The following is a 17,555-nucleotide window of genomic DNA, read 5'->3' as shown; positions in this document are numbered from 1 at the left end:
TTCAGTATGCAATAACATTCATATTTTGCATGAATGTATATATATAGTTACCTTTTTTCATCTATAATTTCGGTATTGTTACATTATTTTTAATATAATATCAAACATAAGTTTTTAACTACTGATAAATACAAATTCGTAATTTATAAATACATACATTATACTCTATTTAAGATTTTTTATTAAGTTTATTATATAGAGAGACCAGTCAATAAACCCATTTATAAACAAAATGTGATGTGTGAAAAAGTAAAATCGGGATATTTTATAAATTTATAAATTTGAACGGATAGAATAACTCGATGCCTATTGATCATGCATACGAACTATGAACGCAACTTTTCTCTCAACACGATAAAATAACAGATCATAGCACCTTTTTGAAGCGTGAATGAATTACCGGTTAAATCATCGAGCGCTTTCCAATTGCCACGCTGACTGCAGTCTGACCGCCGTTTAGTGGAGCGGGAACATTTAACGCATAAAAATACGCTTCACTTTTGACATCGTAATGAGATTGAGCGTCATTACAAGCGCATAAACACGTTCGACGCTCAAAAGGATAAAACGCGGCTTAATTATATGCAATTAAACCTGGATGGCACCAATAGATAACAGAGTCCCAATGAAAACGATTTAACGTACCCGCTAATGGATTAAAGTCCAATTTTCTTTTGGTACAAACGACCTAACAATTACTGCCGAGAGTATCATTGACAAATACATTGACGATACAATCATCATCATTGAAAAATGAATGGGAGAGGCTTTAAAGCCATTAATATCACAAAGAAATAATTGGGATTATTTTGCGCATATTCACGCGTAAAATTAATAAAAAGCTAATAATCTGATAAAAACGCAATGTAACAAATTATAATTGCATGATGTAATGTTGATAATGCATTGTCATCATATTATCAGAAAATATAATATATTTCTACAAACTGATGAAAAGCAAAATATTATCTCTTAATACTTTTGTACGGTTAATATCTATATGGAACGCGAAATAAATAAATGTCTCTCAGGAGATCGTTCTGAATATCCAATACAATTATAAAATATTTCATTGCGTGGAACTTTTTTTACAAGACTCTTTTGCAATGATCTTGTTGTAAAAGCTTCAACCGGTATTTGAAATTACGTGTGCAGTTCCTGAAGACTCAACTGAAGAAACACCGAGGCGGAGTCGTTAAACTTATCGTCGCCGTTAATGAGTAGGGACTTGTAAAGAGACAGCCAACAGCATTTATCTCTCGTCGCGGGTCTTTGTGACGCGGACTGCAATCAACGGTGTAAAGGAGTTCGGTCTACAAACCCCTTACACGACTAACTTCGTTGCATCGAGACTTTCCTCCTTTATCTCCCACGCGCAAGAAATCCCGAAAGACATTCGGCATTCCGCGCTTAAGAAACTTACGTCTTCTTCTATACAGGCCACGTATTCTCTTTTGTTCTTTCATGCATTTCGTTCATTGCTTCAGTCACGTCACGTCTTTAATCATCGAGCGTGTACCGGGCAGCCGAGGAGAACAAACTTTAGTTCTTCGGTTAAAACCTTCGAAGGACGGTGTGGAATTGTCTAAAAGACGATTATTGCACAATTGTGCTTTTGATTGACAAAGTTGATATTGGAGAAAGAGAGGCTTCAGTTCATATATAATTAAACGAATAGACAAAAACAGGATTTAATCATTTACGTACGAGACATCATATATTTTATAATGTATTATGGAGATTAATTATAAAACCGAAAACCCTAATGCGAAAGTGTCTAGAGTGCAGTTTTCTAGTTATAAATGATCAAAGTTATCGAATGGTATCAAAAGTTTGCAAACTCAGATTCGTATCTACGTTTAAATTCACCGTAATCTATTAAATGCTATAAATTCTCATAATACAGGTGATACCCAACTAATTTTATCATTTGACTTACACGCAAATACTATATGCTATGTATACAACTAGCAGCAATTAGATGATAATGATTATTGACAATGAGTTTTAACTTTAACATAAACTGCTAATTCTATATATCACATATCTATCGCAGAAAAATGCTTTTTTACTGTTCCTGTATCTTTTAAAATAAATTTAATGAAAATGTAATTATTTTTAATATCTTATAAAAATTTTTGGATTTTAGTAACAAGTTGAATTATGATTCAATTTATTATCAAAATTTAAGAATTTATACAATAAAGATAATCGAAGATACCGAATATTGTTTATATTGCCTCTCGCATAAAATATATAGGAAATATAAGTTCAAATCCTGATCGAGGTAATATTTTTCGCAATAAGTTTTTTACAGATTTTAAGTTAATAATAAAAAATCAACGATCTAATTAAATTTGGGTAATTAGAAATATTAAATATTTTAAATTGATTAGTCAAAAGTCCGAAATCAGCGTGGTCATTTTTCTGAGATAAATTTAATTAAAAAACATATCTATCACGGAGAGAATTTTTTCTTAGAATTTACCCTGAAAATATGACAATCGTGGGACAACATTGTATTTCGAAGAATTTTGATATAAATCTCTCTCATTCATTAATAAAACTACAATAAAGTATAAAATAAGTTTGATCAATTTTACTGAAGTGCATGGTAAAAATCTTTAAAACATTGTATTGTACCACAATCACCATATTTTCAGGGTAAATTTTAAAAGAAAATTCTCTCCGTGTATGTATTAATCTAACATACAACTTTCACCATAATTAGCTCTTTTCGTATTTAGTTTATATATTCATATAAACGGTCTTGTTTCTAATCTTAATATTATTATATTTAATTTTTTTTTTTTTTCTTTAAGTGACATATAAAGTCATAAATCTATGATGTAGGGGAGACCGGGACCGATTGTCACAGTTTTTGATTATTGATTTTTAGAAAAAAGTGGATGCCTGATTTTGAAATATTATATACGTTACAATATACCTATATCCTTTAAGTATTAAAAAAAATATTACTCGTGAATTCATTATAACATAAAAATAAGTTATTTAATTTTTTAAAAAATTTACTTACCAACTTTATTTTCTCAAAAATCGCTATAAATAATATATACAATGCTTGTGGTGCAAACCATTTTACACAACAAATTAATATTATATCAATTATCTAAAGTCAAAAAAAGAGATTTTTCTGCCGTGTCTTGTTTGAGTTATAAGCATTTTGACAATCAACCCTGGTCTCCCCTATTATGTTTATCCGTAATAATTTTATGCTCTAAACCTGATTTTTTAATTATATACATATTGTTCATTATTTTCTTTCATAAATTTTATTACCTCAAATAAAAATCAATTTAACACTCACCGATACGATGCGCAGCAGCGGAGTTTTAACTACGTTGATCTGTAAAATACAAATATACCTGGATTATTTCAAAGCGGCCCCAAAATAATTAATATTTCAAAATATAGCCTTGCAAATATTTATTTTTTTATTGAATTTTTTTTTATTTTTTTTTAAATGGAATTATTCAATAAAATATCATTTAAAAAAATTAATTCCATATATTTACAAATAACAAATAATTAATTAAGTTAATAAAATAAATTATTTAAATAAATAATAAACTCACCCATGGGTTGCTCCGCTGACGCCCGATGCCTCCCTAGCCTCCTCCTCCTCTCAGTTTCTTCGTCTTGCATAGGGTAAACTAAGGTATTATGGCCATACGAAAAAGATGGCCATACGCCATAATTTCTCCAATAATTGATAAATAGTGCATTTTTATAGTCATTCTTAAAGATAATCAGTATTTACAGTGGTTCATGTGAGTACACTTTAAAATAACAATATTATAAATATTATCTAATATTTTTTCTTTCGACTATCTGCAAAGTTTTGCATGTGTCTGCTAAAAACTGTTATAATGTCTAATAAATTACAGTTAAGCTGCCATAATCATTACATATACAATAAAGATACGTAAATTGCAACGTGACCTATTATTTTATTAATACTTAATTAATACTTTTATTTTCACTATATATTTATAAATACTATGGCTATCTTTCTTAATGTCATGGCCATCTTTTCCCTAAAAATCAGATAAGATGGCCAATAAATACTTTGTAATATTTTGATAAAATTAAAGTTCTGTTAAGTATTTTCTCTTTAATTTCGATAGTATTTGTTACTTTAAGCTTCAGTGAAAGTAATATCACAAATATTATTAAAAAGTAACAGAATAAATATATGTTTTTTGCATTTTAAAAAACTATGGCCATCATACCCGAGTTTACCCTAATCACTTGTGAAAACACTAAATCACGTGACACTTCTGAAATAAATCATAAAGTCTATATCATTATATTGCCACGAATGAAAATTACATAAGACTATATTAATTGTCCATAGTATAATCTGAATTTTGGCAAATCTCAAAACGGGGGACAGTTTTAACAATTAAGTCATTAGCATACAAGCGCCAAGTGCTATGTAATTTATGAATATTAAAATGCGAACATAATTGCAATTGTAGTTACTAATTAAACTAAACTCGCGTTGCAATATCGATAAACTTAGAGTCAATCCGTTCCATGATCGTAATATTAAAGTTGATAAATAAAAAATTTGTAAATAGTGTCAATAATTTCACATCCTATATAATGTACAATTAATGAAATCAAGTTAATGGCTAATTAAAACCCGATAGACTGTACAAAAATATACAATCAAAATTCAGTATTATGCAACACATTTAAAACGCGTAAATCTCACTAAATAAATGTATTACTATAACAAATGGTCAATGTATCATGGCTTTCTGACGCTTGACTCATTCGATCTGATGATTCGCTTTCAATCTAAAAACGATTACGTTTTCAATCTAAAAACGAAGAACAAATTACATTTATAATTTAAAAAAATTTAATGTGCGAGAATGAGATACAATCGAATGCAAATATTATTAAAGAAATAATTATTGACCGTAAATATCGCAACAAAGCCATAATTTCCATCTTCCATCGCTTTGATTCTCGTGCTATAAATAATTAACTTCAAACAACTCGTAAAATATTTACCTCGACATTATTTTCGTCATCTTAATACGCTTATGTGTTGTTAATTATAAGTACTAGTTAATTAGCGCAAGTGGATAAACGTAAAATATTCAGAGAGAATAATCGGATATTCCTGTCGCCCGTCGCAATCGCTTTTAAAAAGTAATATAACGATACGCAGAGCAACACGTACCGCTACCCGCCTGCTCGACTGTTACCGCATGAATGATAGCGTGACGACCTTGTTTACGCAGCACGAACTGTGTGCCGCGACGCACCGTAAACATCTGGGTGTAACGGCCATCCGAAAATATTCTCGGAAATATTGTAACGTTTCACAAAATACTCGTGCCAAATATTCTATTTCTTCTTGCGAACCAATTATATTATTAATACATGCTCGATGTTCCATGGCTATTAATTATTTTGAAATTACTTGATACGATATTCTCTGCGATAATTTGAAAGGCCGATAAACAAATTATATTGAAATTTACCGAAAGTTCACAGATTTTGTATACACAATGTATACCAAATTCGATATACCGTTTGCAAAAACAAGTCGAAAATTGTGTAGCAGCCGTTACAAAATACCTATATGACGTGATACAAAATAAATCCAAAATAAATATTCGGTTTCTTATATTAAATTAATTGTACGGTTTTACAATTATCAGTTGATCACGTTTTAATTTAAGAAATGATAACGAAATTGTAGATCAGAGCTTTCACGCATCAGTACCTTTCCACTCGCGCGTCTCTGCCTGAATGATCGCTCGGAATCCTTGCGGCTTGCGGGTTCCGCACGACACAATGACGCGCGAGCGCGGTATGGTGGGGCGTGCTATACGTTACGATTCATACGACAAACGATTATTTTTTGCGATTTTTAAGACGAATGTGATCTCTCTTGTATCCGCGAATATTATCACAACTGGGTATCAAAATTTTGATACAGTGTGTAGTTTTTTAAAAGACAATACAAAAAAGTAGGGCATATAAAAGAGTCAACGTAATTAATTATAAAGTGTGTTCGAATCGAATGAACTAGCGAGCCTATTATTTTGAGCAATTAAATGTGATTGAATTTATAAGTAAGAATTGTAATTAAACAAGAATAAATTTATAAAGTTTTAAATTTTTAAGTAATTCCTTTTTTTCTAATTATTATTTTTAAATCATTGTAAAATAAAATAATTTAAGAATATGTAAAAAAAAAGTTAATTTTACATAAGTAAAAAATGATATTTACCACAAGGTTGCTCCACCGGTGCCCGATGTCTCTCCCAGACCTCCTCCTCCTCTCAGAATTAGGTTATCTTCTCGCGAACAGGACACTCGCGTAAAACACTCGCGAATAATACATTATAAACGCGCGCGGACTATTCATTTACAAAAGTCTTTCGCGCAACACTGCGGCACTCCACGTTTACAAAACCCATGATAAGATTTCCATTTCGATCAGTGGAATCAATATCACATGTCGACGAGTACTTGCGAAACACACGATAAGTGCCGAACAAGGGTTAAGCCCCACACGAAAGAAGAAAATCGATCGTATCGAGTCCGTCACCTCTGTTTTACGCAAAATCACGTTTAAAATTGACTCAAACATACGCCCTAACTGCTAGTTCAAGTGGGCCACAAGTGGTGCTGTACCACGAGCTCCCAAGAGACTGGTAGACGTGACAAGCGTCTCTAATAAGAGAAATGTTGGTACCATTGCCGATTGTCTAACAATCTAGACAATGCAGGAAATGGGATCCAACCCCTCGTCGAGCTAGTCCTTTTACAGACTACTAGAGCTAGGCTCTGACCAAGTCAGATTAAACGCGATTTAGGCTGGTAGATAATGACAGAGAAATGAGCGCCCTGACCAGAGTTATACAACTCCTTTTTGGGCGACCCACCAGGACGTAATTCTGTAACTCGTTATGCAATCGTTACGTGCTCATAACGACTGCATAACTCGAGTTACCGAATATAGGCCCAGAGAATAATCCGAGTGGATCGATTGTTTCTTATCGCTAAGGACCGAACCATTGGCCGACAGACAGAGGCGTCCTCAATTAGCCGACAGCAACAGTAGTTGCTAAACCGTGCGAACACGCACTACGAAGTGCGTGACATTATGCGGTCGGCATCACCTCGTGCCCGGAGCACTTAGCGTGAGAGCGTTGCAGTGACCGTGACCACCTAAGCAACGTCCCAAAGAGAGTTCCGCCTTCCTGTCGAAACATCGAAGATATGATTTCATTGTCGAAATAGAATTCAATCGAATGGGTTTTGTTAAAAGTTCATTAGTCCGATAACTAGCGGCACTCCCGAAGCAAACGCGCGACGCGACGAACCGGCTGCGGTTCGTTTATTTTCAAATAAATCGGCGACGAGGGTACGTTAGCTTCCCCATCATTGGATTTTTACACGAAGAGAACGATTTTACTCAATATCTAAAAATTTATCTAGATATATCATTCAGATAGATAGAAAAATTTTTAGATATTTAAGAAAAACCGTTCTTTTCGTGCATCCTCCGGGTACTGAGCCCTCCCACCACGTCAAGGTGTACCCGTGAGAGGGGGAAAATATCATCTGAAAAATGTAAGATACAGCTATTATCTATATTACTTTGCAATTATAGGTATCAGTTTTAGAAATGAATATCAAGCACATGTCAATTCATCACTATTGCGAAATAAATTCAGTGCAGATAAAAGGGCTGAATCTCTTATTACGATGTCTGTAAGATATGATTAGAGATGGAATGAGCTAGAGATTAATAAAAAAAGAGGAATATTTCTTTTATTATCGACAAATAGTTCTAAAGTTACGCTTAATTGTTTATACGGATAAAGATGCACAAAACGAAAAATTAATTAAATTATTAATTACATAAAATATATTGATTGTAAAAGTAAAAATCGCATAAATTACGTTATTTGCATGAAAGTATTTATTAACATTGCTTTTTTATGACTCGTGTTATACCGTTCGAAGAATAATCGAGAGTTACATTAGACAAAAATTTTACGTTAAACAAAAATAATTATTGTCCGTAATTATCGCGAAATAGTAATAAATTTTCCATCGCGTTTTGATACCAAATGATTTTTTTCCTTACGAAATATCTGTTCCGTGATACATGATTGTCATCTCAATTCTTTTATAAATAATTAAAATTTAACGTGCAAGGTATAGTAATCGTATACTCAGTATTCATAAAGTACAACGTTTCATATTATATTTGGTATTTTCTGCAATAAGATTTCAAAAAGAAAATACGAAGAAGAACACGCGACACGGCTACCTGCCTGTACGAGCATCGGGAGAAGAATGACTGCGTGATAACTATACGCGTAAACGTGACGCGCCGCCGCCCCGTGCCACCCCATACCGCCCGACCACCCTTCCGCGCCAAAACAAACCCCAAGGCCGCGCGCCAACCGTCTAAATGTTAACGCATATTACGAAATAGATCAAATAATTTATTCGTTACATTTTTAACATTCTCTGATGAGTAGTCTGTATTGCACCGCTTTTACTTTATTTCTTAGATTCGTTACGCACACAACTCATCTATATCGTAGATATTTCAATTGTGTTAAATATTAATTCTACTCATGATTCTATCATTCACGTCTTATCTTGCGTTCTTAATCCGGGAAAAGTAATAGGTAAATTATATTCAAATTTGCAATGCAATGCGAGATTTGTTGAATTCTAAACACCAAGTTAAGAAAATAATTTTGATCGTAATAAAACGATGCGAAATGTTTGCTTTAATACATTATCGTTGTTGCCTCGACAGCTAGCTTATATGCAGTGAGTGCAAAAAATATTCACACAGAGAAAATGTTTTTTAAAAAAATTTTATTTTTAGAAAGTAAACATTATCCGGCAAGAAATCAATCATCGAATTGATGTCGAATGAATATCGATACGATGATTTCAACATCAATTTGATGTCGATTCGACATTTAATTGACGACCATTTCTTGTTGGATAATTAACAATTTATTCATAAAGAATAAAATAGATTGTATGTTTCTCGAAATTATATATACCAAAAAGATGTGTATTAATTTTATAGAAAATATATCACCTGAAAAATAAACGAAAATTAAAATTGTATTGTTTGGATCAAAAAGTATTCGTATTACAGTCGAGAAATTTAGCTTCTGAAATCAGAAATACATGCGAAGCTCGGTCGTTTATGTTAGAACAGAATGTATTCATTGTATAAAATTGCTAATTAATGTTTATTTTCTACAAATAAAATTTTTTTTATAAAAAATTTTCTTATACGAATACTTTTTACTCTCACTGTATATATATATCGTTAATTTCAAAAATTAATTAATTAGAAAGAATACGGGCGTTAGGAGTCAGGCGCAGAAGACGTCGCGCAAATAATACACTTCTGAAGCTTCTTTATTTAACTTCTTGAAACTTCTTTATTTAACAAACGCGCTTACATGTTTCGACTCATTTTTTAGCCTTCCTCAGAGCAAACGCAACTAACATATATAAAGTAAAAGTTATCCTGTCATGGTGAACTCCCCTACATCGAGAATTTAAATGCCAGAATTAAATAAAAAGAAAGAAAAGAAAAATGAAAAAGAAGGGAAATATTAAAAATGTCGAATTAAAGAATATAGAAACTAATTTATCAAAAAACTTTAATAATATAATTAATCATCCCGAAAATAAGGACGCTCACCACGATTACAAAGCACTGTATCGCAAACATTATCATGAATAATTCAAGAACCGGTTCCTGATATGTTGGCCAGTCAGTATCAGACACAATGAGTCACTTTTTAGTTATTAGCTAGTATTAATGTGAAAATTGTAAAGTAATAAAAAATCTCGTCAGAAGGACTTATTACTGTGTACGAACAACACCGATTCAAAAATTAATTACACATGCAGGCTGCTAAATATTAATTATTAGCAATCGTATTTCTAAAGAAAAATCCGAATTGATTGTAGGTTGCTCGCCGTAGTGCGTATGGCTGCGTTCAGCAAGGGAATGCAGCTTTGTAACTGTTGTACTTCAATATAGTTGGTTCTTGCATAAAGTCTCTTTGTATAAATCAATCATACTAAAAAATTTTACATTTGCAAAGCTGCTTTCTCTGCTGAACGCTGCAAGACAAAAATAACAGTAGGCAACATCGATAGTGGTCGATTGTTTAATTTATTAACACCTTTCTTTTACAAAATTATTTTGAAAATTTAAAGATTTATTGTGTATCTTAAAACAAAGTTAAAATTATACAAAAGTGAATACGCACAAGTTTACCGGAATATTTATAATTATATTAGTACCTAATAAACAATATAAAAATATAAATAAAGTAGGCTAATGAGAGTCAGCAATGATAAACGGCGTAATTATTTAGTTAGCCTACTTTATTTATATTTTTATATTGTTTAAAATTTGAGAGTCCTAATATAATTATTGTTATTGAGTACCTAATAAATTTACTCGTTTCTGTAACTTTCATACGTTTCAAGATACACAAAACCGAGCACAAAACTAAGATGTGTACTAAGAGTTAAATAAAGTTATATTTAAAAGTCAATTAATACTAACTAAAATATTCAATCGCTCGGCAAGAAGGCTAACACGGATTTATCAGTATTTAAACCAGATAAAGTAACTATAGTCTACTTTGATTTTTAGTTAGCATTAATTAACTTTTAATTATAATTCTTACTTTTAAATCCAATTACGTTCAACTGTTCGAAATAGCACACTAGCTATTTGGTTTGATTTGAACACGGCCACTGTATCAGAATTTTAAGTGTGATAATACGATATATACGCATGCAGATACAAGTGAGAAGTCCATTATATATCCGTCCTAAATTTGAAAACATCATTTTGTGCTTTGGCTCGTAAACTTTGTTAGTAGTGTGTAGAAAAATGATTAATTTCGGACAATTGTGAACCTTTTATTTAAAAGAATTAAATGATTTTTGCACATATAACAGCTAATGTTCTAATATAAATTATATATCATGTAACATGGATTTAATTGATTTTAAGAACACGCTATTGAAAGATTGTACAGGCATTCTCTGTAAACTATAAGTTCCATAGACAGTGAAGGGACCAAATGTCGCGATTCGTCACAAAACCCAATAACAACGTCGATACGTTGCAACCGAATACTTTCCGCCATTGCGACGTTTTTTAACCACGGAGACGGAAACAAAATCTTTTTATTTCTTTCATAAACTGGTGCGCCGACGTGGTGAAGTATAAAAGGGCGAAGTAACGGAAGAAGCCGTCGTTGAAGACGAAGAAAGACAAACCACTCGGTCGTGACGACTCGTAAGTTTCCGCAGCCGGTAGTACCGGGACTCGGGAACGAAACTAATCGAAGAGCATGACGCAGAAGCCTCTTATCCGTAGAGGGTCGCCGCTATTGACTTAGCAAAGTTTGGATTGCTGTGCGGATAAGACGCACAGCAGAGTCAGCAGGCGAGCCGCGAAAGCTTTAGCGAGCTTCAGCCTCGTCTTCACGCGTATTCGGTACTGAAACTTTTAGTCGCACAGTCTAAGCGGTCCGCGGCGAATCGCGACGATGGTCAGACATGAACCTGCATTAAATCGACTTTAATACTTGTTCTGTCGAGGCTCGCGAAAATACCGGAGAGATTCGTTGTATACAAGCATTTGCTTTGGAACGGCCGAACGTCTTGTGTGTTCAAACATGGTAAAACATTCGTAGTACATTAAAAGATTAAATTTGAAAAAGTAATTATCGATAAAATGCACAAGTATTTTTTAAAGTACTCATAGAAGAATTTAATATATATTTATTTCTCATTGCGTGTATAATAAAAAATAATTATTTTATAAAAATATATATTTTTTTTATTGACGTAACGTTTTCTTTTATTAATAATTTTATATATCGTATCGTATAATATGAAAGTCAATTTTAGATTGTATTATAAACAGTATTATCTAGAAAATTGAGGTGTTGAAAATACAAATTTATATAGAATAGACGAAGCAGTTTATTGTAAACAATTTAAGTAGCAATAAGTTGTTATAAATACACTAATATTATACGTTTTATCATTTTCCTTAACTTATAGAAACAATATATTATAGAAATATCAAATAAAATATACACTTTGTAATGCTCATGGAAATTCGAAAGGAGCAAATTAATCATCTGCGTGCTTCGCCCGAGGAAAGAGTTCCTGGCAAATGTCAGGAAAAGTCAAGTTAAAGACGGAATCGAAGAATGCGTTATATCGTTCGCGAAAGACAACGCGGTGCTCGTTGTCTCGTTAAGTCGACAGAGATCGAGCGTTCGTTCCTTTGGTCTGCGAGAAAGAGCATCGCCCCTTTTCAATACGTCAACCCCATTCAACCTCCGGGGACCCTGGAATCTTTTCTCTGAGCTAGGTAACTCACGACGACGTCCTTTGCATAAGGGAACACGGTCTTTGATAAAAGAGAAAAAGACAAGGATCTGAGAAATAACGATGCTGTGGTACGCATAGATAATTCTCATACGTGAAAAATATTCTTCGAACGTGATTAACGATTTCCAAGTATGCGATACCGATACAAAACATGAAACAGCTTCCACTGTTTTTTATCAGATTTAATTCATAAGAATAAATTCGATAAATTAATCGTTCGATAAATTAATATTATAGATAATATAGATATAATTATACAAAATTCGTATCTCAGGTCTTATTAGATTATTTACTTTTATAAATATCTATTTAGCTACAAATAGATAAAGAGAGAGCGAGTGAGAGAGAGGAAGAGAGATACATTGAAAAAAATTAGATTAACAAATCTATTAAGTGAAACGTAGATAGTAATAAGATACAAAGAAAATAATACTTAGATATACAAAATTTTATATTTGTTTAAAAAATACAAAACAATATGAAAGCTTAGTAACTTGTAAGCCTCAAATATCTCACTTTATTAGTATAAAGTTTCTTGGAAAGTTGTTGATGCATTAATAGACTTCTTACTAAAGATAATCTTCATGGTAACTCCCCGGTATGCTGGATAGTAATCTGCGTAATCTGCAATTAAGTAATGCGTAAAATAATTGTTCTATTTATTAAGAAGAAAGTACATTAACTATCATTTGAACCTGAACTTCTGGTCGTGTTCCCAGAGCATAAATGAGCGCATCCGCTATGTCTTTCGATTGAAGACTTGGTGCTTTCTCCAAAAAGTCATTTACTGCATCCATAGCTATGTTCGTGCTTACAATACCAGGACTAATGCCCTGAAAAGATTAGATAAGTAAGAATTATATGCATTAATAAAAAGAAGAGTGTCTAGCAACGTTTTATACAAAAATAATATTATAAACTTCATGATAACATCTGACATTACACTGTTATACAGAAACAATAATCACTGTTTATGTCCAGTCACATGAGTATTTTTGGTATTTTATTGTTACCAAGTGTCTATTATTAGAAATAAGTTTCGTCTGCAGTTTTTATTCTCTTATCGCAGAACTTCGTCGTCAATATATCAATATTATAAATATATAATAATACTGCTCAATAAATAGTCTCTTCTAACATATTTTGACTACTGAATATGAATCTGTTATTCAAAATTGGATATATATATACACACATATATGTATACACATGTGGACCGAATCTGAGAAAAATAATCGATAAGGCCAAAAACAATGGTTTTTATAACATTACAATTGCAGCAAATTTTTTTTTAATTTCATTAATGTTACACAAAAGTATCAATTTTTAACTTCAAAATGCATTAAATAGTTATTTTTCATATTGTTTATATTTCATATCGTTTTTTTTATTTAGTATGATTCGATTATATGTGAACAAAAAAAAAGAACACTTACTTTCTATATATTGCAGTGAATAAAATGCCTTTCCCACATATTACACAGAAAAAGAGCTATTTTTTCAAATTGCTATATTTTTAAAATATACCATCATTCCGAAATAAAACAAAATGTATTTTAAAGTTAAAAGTTGACAATAAATGGCATTAACAAAATTCAGAAAAAAAAATGTGTATAACTCTCAACTTTGCTGTTTTTTTCCTCCTTTAATGACATTTTTCTCAAAATTCTGTCTTGATAGCTAGATTTGAATAACGGATTCGTGTTCAGCGAGCAAAAATACATCGAAATGAGTATTCATACCCTAGGAAAAAAGTTAAATTTTGTCGCACGACGTAGTACATTAAGGGGATGCTGGAGTGACGGTCGAAGTTAATCAAGGTCGATAGTACAGACTTTTTTAAATTCCAAATTTGACAGTAGTGACATCTTTCATTCACTTCTTATACTTATTATATATCGTTGTGTTTCGCTCAAACGCATTCATGTCCTTATCTAACATATTACAATCTCTTAGAAAGAGATCAACTAAAATACTGCTCGGTTTCATGGCTAAACAGTCTAAACTGTCGTACACACACACACATCGTCGATTTCTCACGCGCTAGATACACAATTTCGTAGAATGCAATTATCTTTTTATTTAATCGTCAAACTCAATTCTAAAGATATGACTGTATTCGTCTTTTTATTCTACATATGCTCCTGCCCTAATTTCGAGTATATAACGTGCATATAATTTTTTCACGAAGTAAATGTTTGGTGAGCTAATAGCACATGGATACAGAAATCTGTAATTTATTATTTTTCTCAGCTTTGGACACAAAACACACCAGGAGCAGGTACATTAGTACGGATATTTTAATCGTGGAGAAGGAATTTTTATTTTGTGCAACTAATTCGTAGAATATTGCATTTAACATAAACGCTTGCTTTATCGATAAAAAAGAAGACTCCAGCATCCCCTTAATGCGTTTGTTATTAATTAAAAGTTATAATTTACATAACACAAAAAAAATAACAAGAAAAAAGCTCAAAATATAATTGCATCTTACGGTAATTCGAATAGGAGCCTTAATTTTCGCTATTTCTCCTCGTACTGTATTAGTCAGAGCAAGAGATGCATGCTTAGTAGTGGGATATAAATTAAAGTCAGGCATATCATCCAGTGGTAAATAATGGCTCAAAACACTATACATCAAAGATATCAATATTAAACATAAATTGCACATTAAGTAAGAATTACTTATAATAATAATATATATAATATTACTTATAAGCTTTCTAAAAAAGTTTTTTGCAATTTTTGTCGTATGATTTATGGAAAATTTGAAAAATGTTTGTTTTTCACAAACTTATTTATTCTAGAAATTTATGGCGATTTATTCAATCATTGTTAACGTAAGAATCGGTACCTGTTGATATTGAAAATATGTCCTTCAACGTTTCGTTTGAGCATCAAATGCACTGCTTTGTTCGTACACACGGCGACTGCGAGGACATTAATATTTAACAGTCTTTCAAATGTCTTCCTGTTACTCTCTGCAAATGTAATTTATGGAATTTTTTTTAATAAACCAACATAATAGAGGAGATCGAAGGCTTTTATAATGCTGTCAGTGAAAGTCCCAATTCGCTGTCGAGAGACGCATGCAGTGTTAAATAAAAGTGAAAATATCTTTTTTTTCTAGCGCAATAATTAATATCTTTAGCTTAAAAAGCTGCCATGTTTTGAGTGAACTTATATAATAGCACTTGATGCACGTATATTTATCTATCCTTTAAACAAAAATTACCATATTTGTTATTTTCTTAAACGTTATTTTTGTAAACGTATGTATACTGATTGCGTAATATTATGATAAAATGTATAACACATATTATATTTCTGTAGCTAGCCATAAAATACTCATCACTGATAAGAACATACAAACAATGTTTATTTAAACGATTCTTTGTGTGATAAATAATATATGTATAATACGTGATATCAATCATCATACCTATTACTCGTGATAATGCAACGATGCCAGCATTGTTAACCATAATATCCACACCACCCAACGTCTCGATATGCGAGAATGCTGCATCGATTTCATCCTCGTGAGTTATATCACAGCATATGGTATATAACTTGCCCGGGAAACCTTCCCGCTTACATTCCGCATCGAGTTTTGCTAATCTTCCTTTCTGGACTTCCAGAGCAACCACGTTTATTCCGTTTTGCAGAAGAGCATGTGTAATTGCTTCACCGATGCCGGATCCAGCACCAGTAACGACTGCGGTTTTACCAAGCCAACGATCCATAATTGCCTGTCTGCAAGTACGACCCCATGTAACATCAATTGTTGCAAAAAGAGAGCTTTCAGAAAAGCTTAAAATATTTCGATCTTTCATATTTCGTGTGCAACAACTCTGAAAAAATTCTGCAATATGTTATATGAAATGTCGCAATAGAAATATTTCTGAATCATGTAATAAACTTGAAGATTATAGTACTTATCTGTACTTATAGATACACTATCGTTAGATGGACTGAGTTTTTTTCTCGTAAATAAAAAACCGTACAAGATAGAATAAAAACGCAACATGAGATTTTTTATCAGTGTTCGAGTGAGATAATTTTTTTTAGAGCGAGTCTCCAAGACAGTCCAAAATAAAAGTAAATAAAATATTTTTTTGAAAATACAGTTTCGTTCAGCTTAGTGTAAAAATTTATTTAAGTATCATTCCGATATTCCTGGGATTTCAAAATTATTTTAATAAACTTTTAGCAACATTTCTGATATATTTTAGAAATATTTCAGATCTTTAATAATTTTTTAGCAATCTATCCATAAGATTTTAAATGCAAGAATAACATTTTGTTATTTCAGAATTATCTCAATGTCAGAGCTATCACAAAATTTTTTGTAATATTTATGAGATATTTTAATCTAACAGATAAAATATTTCTCAAACATCTCTGAAAAATTTTTGTGCTGCGTTGAACATAACTGGCGGTTGTCACTAATAGTTGCTAAGCCAAAAATAATATCAAGCCTCTAAAAAGCGTAAAGCATTAGCATGCACAATCGCGGCGACATTAAACTCAATCATGAATTTGTAGAAATAACATTTCGATTAACACAATACTAACGTATATACTTACTTGCTTATCTTCTACGCAATAGTCAGCTGTACTAGGTTATTACAAAATAAATTCTAATAAAAACATGATATTCCGATATATGTAGATATGAGTGATAAAAAATTATCTGTCGCAGTAGATTAAATACGTTACATCAACGTTGGTAGTTTCATACGAACTGCTAGTGGAAAAACTAAACGCTATCATAATCAGAGCAGTTCCAGCATGACCTAAATCATTCTTTCGCTAGGAGTGGGGCTCTAAACTCAACGAGATTACACATGATTACACAGATATATACAGGATGGATGGAGTAATAACTTTGCCCACTTGGAATATCTTAAATATCTCTCTTAATACTATACAACTTTCGTATAAATAAATAATTTCATATTTCTAAAAAAGCGGACATATTATATATACACACACACATACACAAACACATACATATATGTATGTATATGTATATCTAATAATTCTTTATAAGTATTATTAGAAATTATATTTTT

At 31.8% G+C, this 17,555-nt stretch overlaps 1 protein-coding gene across 1 annotated transcript; it reads right to left on the bottom strand.

Annotated features, from left to right (window-relative positions):
* Positions 1 to 13,005: 13,005 nt before the first annotated feature.
* Positions 13,006 to 17,333, bottom strand: LOC108759808 (farnesol dehydrogenase-like). The gene is made up of 6 exons (XM_018505447.1): positions 17,068 to 17,333; positions 15,920 to 16,233; positions 15,332 to 15,458; positions 14,972 to 15,107; positions 13,173 to 13,310; positions 13,006 to 13,101 (listed from the first exon to the last, which is right to left on the bottom strand). The coding sequence occupies exons 2-6, from the start codon at positions 16,221 to 16,223 to the stop codon at positions 13,060 to 13,062; spliced, it is 747 nt and encodes a 248-aa protein (XP_018360949.1). The 5' UTR covers positions 16,224 to 16,233; positions 17,068 to 17,333; the 3' UTR covers positions 13,006 to 13,059.
* Between the last annotated feature and the right edge of the window lie 222 nt (positions 17,334 to 17,555).

Source organism: Trachymyrmex cornetzi, unplaced genomic scaffold, assembly GCF_001594075.2.
Source record: "Trachymyrmex cornetzi isolate Tcor2-1 unplaced genomic scaffold, Tcor1.1 scaffold205, whole genome shotgun sequence".
Taxonomy (NCBI): Eukaryota; Metazoa; Arthropoda; class Insecta; order Hymenoptera; family Formicidae; genus Trachymyrmex; species Trachymyrmex cornetzi.
This window is presented reverse-complemented; position numbering and strand designations above follow the sequence as displayed.